At 45.8% G+C, this 4,917-nt stretch overlaps 1 protein-coding gene across 5 annotated transcripts in view; it reads left to right on the forward strand.

The window, feature by feature from the left end:
- Window positions 1-4,917, forward strand: part of PRDM1 (PR/SET domain 1) — a 62,834-nt gene that overhangs the window by 39,601 nt on the left and 18,316 nt on the right. For 4 of the 5 annotated variants that reach the window (XM_026846090.1, XM_026846088.1, XM_026846089.1 and 1 more), the window contains exon 2: window positions 1,142-1,390. In XM_026846090.1, the coding sequence (XP_026701891.1) occupies window positions 1,208-1,390 (183 nt within the window). In that variant the 5' untranslated portion in view covers window positions 1,142-1,207. Of the gene's footprint in view, window positions 1-1,108; window positions 1,391-4,917 lie in introns of those variants that run through there. The other variant, XM_026846086.1, reaches the window with a different exon arrangement.

Genomic DNA, 4,917 nt, shown 5'->3' on the forward strand with positions numbered 1-4,917 from the left:
GTCTCCCGGCAGCTGCCGCCGGCACGGCCCGGCCGTGCCTCCCTGGCGGGGGTCCCTGTTAGCCCCGAGTCCGGCAGCCTTTCCCCTCTCCCTGGGAAGATCATGCTGTTTCAGTCGTCGCGTCTCGGTGTTCCCGGAGGAAGGGTGTTAATTTCGCAGTAGCGGCGTATCCGAAAAGGAAAAAAAGACGGGATTTTACGCCGGGATTGAACGTCATTCCCAGCTACCGGCGTAGGCAGAGATTTCGGTCTCTAGCGAACCTCAGGGGAAGAGCCCGACCTAGTACCTGTTTGGGCATAGGTTTGATAACTGCGCTTCTGTCCTGAATAGACAGAGGGGCGAAGGACTTGGTGGAATTGTCCTGCGAGGCTCCTGGCCAGTGCTTTGAGGTAGCAATTCTCGGAGGTACCATCAAAAGGGATAGAAAAACTGTCTTTAAAAATTATTTATTTCCCCCCGCTCCTTTTGTTTTTTGGACCCCGATAACGTGTTGCGGTGCTTTGTGCAGGGCTGCTGCAGTGATGCTGGCAGGATGTCGGCTCTCTCAGCCTTCCATGCCAAAGGATAAGGGGACGTCAGGAGGAGGCGGGGGGCCAGGTTGTTTTGAAAGTTGTTTGTGTGTTGAAAGCCGGTGGGAAAGTTCAGGCTTCCCCATTTGGAAGAGGCAAGGCTGGGTTCCGCTCTTCCAACATGCGCTTTCCATTTTTAGCTTCATTCAGACGCAGACAGCAGCTCCTTTCCTCTTCCTCTCCTTGTTTGTGACACTTTTCTGAGGCAGCTTTTCCACAGGCGACTAAGTGGTCTCACGGCCATGACCCCACGTTTTCTTTGGCATGGAATATATTTTTTCTCTCGGAGGCATTAAGGAAAGGGTCTGAAAAAGGTAAAGCAGTTGTCAGCCGAGGGATTTTTCCCTCTTTGTTTTTGTTCCCTCCTCATTATTACTGAGGCTGGCGTTTTAAGGCTCTGCTTCAGTCAGAGCAGCTTCGTTTACACTGCTTTTTGGCTATTACTCAACTGTACCAACTATCCTGCATATGCTTTTAAAGTGTCACAGACTACTGTATTAGTCACGCTGTCTCAACGGAAACCACAACACTGAAGGACAATGAGGATTAAAGGCTGTTTTCTTATTTTCCAGGCTGCTACACGGTGTAGCTCGGACGCTGTGAGTTTCAAGAATCTGGTGAAAGGGAGAGAGTGGACAATGAAAATGGACATGGAGGATGCTGACATGACTCTGTGGACGGAAGCCGATTTTGAAGAAAAGTGCACATACATTGTAAACGATCACCCTTTGGATCCAAGTGCCGACGGAGGCACCCTAACTCAGGCAGAGGCTTCCTTGCCAAGGAACTTGACTTTCAAATATGCATCTAACTGCAAAGAGGTAAGCGGCAATGCTCTGGGGAAGGTTGGAGTCAGACAAGCCAAATCACAGCGCTTTGGAAAATGTGTGCTCATCCTGGCTTCCATTCTTTAACACGCACACACCCCCCCACACCCCCTACCACCATCACCACCAATAAATGCTGCCCGCTGACTTTTAAGATGGGACCCTAATAACTCTTTTAAGAAACTGTGAGATGGTCGTCTGTCGTGTACTATTTTCCCTGAAACTGGTTCTGTACCAATTCGCAAACAGTTAAATTTTCACACAATTTGAACAGCATCTGAATAAGCATATTTAAACTGTGGGGTAGTTCTCTGTGCCAATTTCTAGGCTGCTGTTTGCCAGGACCATTCATTGCCTCTGGCTCAGAGATTAAAGTGCCTCGGTTGTCCAATAAATAACTTAAAAAAAAAAAAAAAAAAGTAGAAGAGGGAAAAAACCCAAATTCCTGGAAATGTGTTTAATTACTTCTTTTTGTTTTCCCTTTGGTTATGAAATTGCTTTATTCTTTTCGTGAGCTTGCTGTATTCCTGACTTCCTAAATTCTTAAAAACTCCGGCGTGTTGGTTAAGCAAGTGATGGTAGAGCTGCAGCAAGCTTGACAGAAGGGTGGCCGTAGCTTAAATTAACTTTTGTTTATCTGGGACAGTATCTTCACTGGTAGCTAGCCGTGCGAGTCTGTCCTATCCTTGTCCCTGGAGTGGGTACATTCTTTGTTGTTGTTTCAGAAGGGCTGGAAAGAAATGAGCCCGGATGAGCAATTTGGTTTTGTGTTTACTCCTTCATATAGAGTAGCTATTATAGCTAGGTGTGATGTTCGGCAGGCTAATAACCCAAGGGACAACCCTTCATTTCTCCTTGTGCTGAGACTTGCGGTATAGCAGCTATTACCTGTGCTTCTACTTTGGCTAAACACACTGACCACAGAGCTGAAAAGAAGAGGTACACTCATCCATGCCTATCAAATATTTCCTTCCAAACTAGGTACTTGTTTAGTCCTGCATGCAGAAATAGGTCCGGACCCCCAGCTAGAGGGTATTGGCATTGTGGAATTTAGCTTGGCAGTGACTAGTAGGTTTGGTAAGAAGTTAAAGCTAAATTCTCCTTAAAATCACTTTTCCCATCTGCCCTGCCCTGCCCTGCAGAACTTTGGCGGAAAAAGGACGTGCTCCAGAAAAAAGGTGCAAAACCTTGTTTTGCATTATTGCATCGTTAGATAGGTCGTGCTTTGGTGGAGCGGTGGGAGGGGGGAAGGAGATGAAGCTGCCACTCCGCTGTGTGATATAGGATGTTTTCTTGGTTGAAGGATGAGCCAGCAACACGACAGCTCGGGCAGATCCTCGGCAGCCGGCTGGTGACTGATTGGCTGCCTAGGCTGCTTGCTCTCTCTGCCTCCGTTTAGTCCTGCTGCCACGGCAGGAGACATCCGAGGATCTTTCAGAATTCCCAGTGCTGTGTTTGGAAACGCCAAGGTGTAATTTCCGTACACTATAGCTCAGATCAGTGAATCGGGGTAGGAGGATTGCTGCCATCTCTGTATACAAGGTGGGGGGAGAGAGAAGTTGTTGAAAGATCCCTGGTTCTTCCATGTAAAATGTGACCCATGCAGCTCCCTGCTAGTGGGAGTCTGAATATAGGACATCCTCCTTTTGTTCTCTAGAGTTCCCCCCAGTTTTTTATTTGCGCTGAATAGCACCTACTGTAAGGAGCAATAGGAACTTTTGAACCCTGACTATTTCTAAAGTAGCTCTGACAGAAAGGGTCAGTCTGATGCTTTTTTTCCTCACCTTCTGTGAAAGCTATGGTCCTGTGAATATACGGACAGGTCACTTGTTTGCTGCTTGTTTGCAGGGCGAAAAAGTTGTAAATGGCATAATTCCGCTTGCGTTCTAGCAACTTCTGATGTGAAACATTATATTTTTCTCTCTGCCTTCAAAGTTTGATTTTGTTTGGTGGGATCAGGACTGGGTGCGTGTTGCTCTCGCACATCAGTGTTTGTGGGGTCAGCAAGGGAACCTGATTCTGGTTTTGACCTCATGGAAAACCACTGGAGTCCTGACAGCTTGATAGGGTGGGATTTTTTCCCTTGTGAAAGGATGAGGTAAGACTTTGGGGGATGCATGCATGCATGCTTGCCAGTGGATTTCAGAAGTGAGCTGTCTTCATTGTTAACTTTGGGGGAGAGCTGTGGCTTCATCAGGCTGAGAGTTTTAAATGCTGAGTCAGTTTATTGACAAAAACATATATAATACATCGCTTGTGAAATGCTAATACTGTCATGATTAGATCATGAAATCCTAGTCCTGTCATGATTACTATTATATCTCCACTTGGAGTAGGAAAAGTACTGCGTGCCTGCTTAGGAGGGAGGAAGTACAACTGCTGTTGTTTGGGGAGGGTTGCTTTTTGTGTTTCTTTTCCGTGCCTGCTTTGTGAGGCAAGTGTCTCCTCTTTAAAGGTTTATTGAATTTGCAAGGCAGTCTATGACACGTCATACTCTTGTTTATTCTTGGATCTTGATCGGGGATTTTTCTGAAGGACACATTTTTCATTATGAGTTCACAGTATGTGTCAGCATTTTAAAAAATGAATTACTACTGCTCGTAACATTTTAGGCCGCTAGATTTACATGAAGTCATTATTTATTTCTGTGCGTGAATTATTTACCCTTTCCCCCAGTTTTAGCAATTGACAAAAAATGATGAAACGTGGTGCCAGAATCACACTCTAGAAGGCCATATGTGAATGATCTTTTTCATGCAGATGTTCAAAAACTTTTTTTTCAATAATTTTTCCCTTTGGTCTTAGTTCTTAAAGCCCAAACAGCCCTTCTCAATATAAAGTGCCAGTTATTCTGCTGTCTTGAGTATTACAGGTCCATGATCTTGACAGAGAGAAACTTACCTCAGCAAGCCCATTACTTGTTGCATTTCTCTGATAAGGCTGTTTCTTAGAGATAGACCCTGAATCAGTGATTTGGATGAAAGCAGTGATTTTTGAGCTGTTAGAAAGTATGCCTCGCTGACCTCAGACACTTGCTCTTCCCCACTGCTTTTATTCTGTTTCTTGTGATCACTGAGGAAGTGGTCTGAGAGCGTTTTATTTCATGGCACCTCTTTTTAGATAACTGATCACTGAGCGAAGGGGTAAAATTTGTGCTGGCATATGTAACTGAAACTGGTAGTTTAAAAAATAAATAAACAAGCCACTGTTATTCCCGGACACATGATAGCGTTCCCTATTTGCATTTGGAGAACGCTGTTATTTCACTGAAGCCAGTAAGAGTTTTGTTCGGCGTTTTAGGTTTTTTTTCTAAAGCAGTTCCGCGGTCCCACTGCAAAACATCCTCCCCTTGCAGAATTAAGAGGGATGGTCATATACTTTCAGCGCCCCAGACAAAGGTGTAGGAGTGTTGGTCTTCCAAAGCGCCTTTTGGTACCAAGTTTGGAGCCGGAGCCCATTGGTGTCTCGTCGGGGGGCCGCGGCCGGGGCGGGATGTGCTCCGCCACCCCCCGGCTGCTGAC

This window comes from Athene cunicularia, assembly GCF_003259725.1.
Source record: "Athene cunicularia isolate RWA chromosome 3 unlocalized genomic scaffold, athCun1 chr3_part1, whole genome shotgun sequence".
NCBI classification, from domain to species: domain Eukaryota; kingdom Metazoa; phylum Chordata; class Aves; order Strigiformes; family Strigidae; genus Athene; species Athene cunicularia.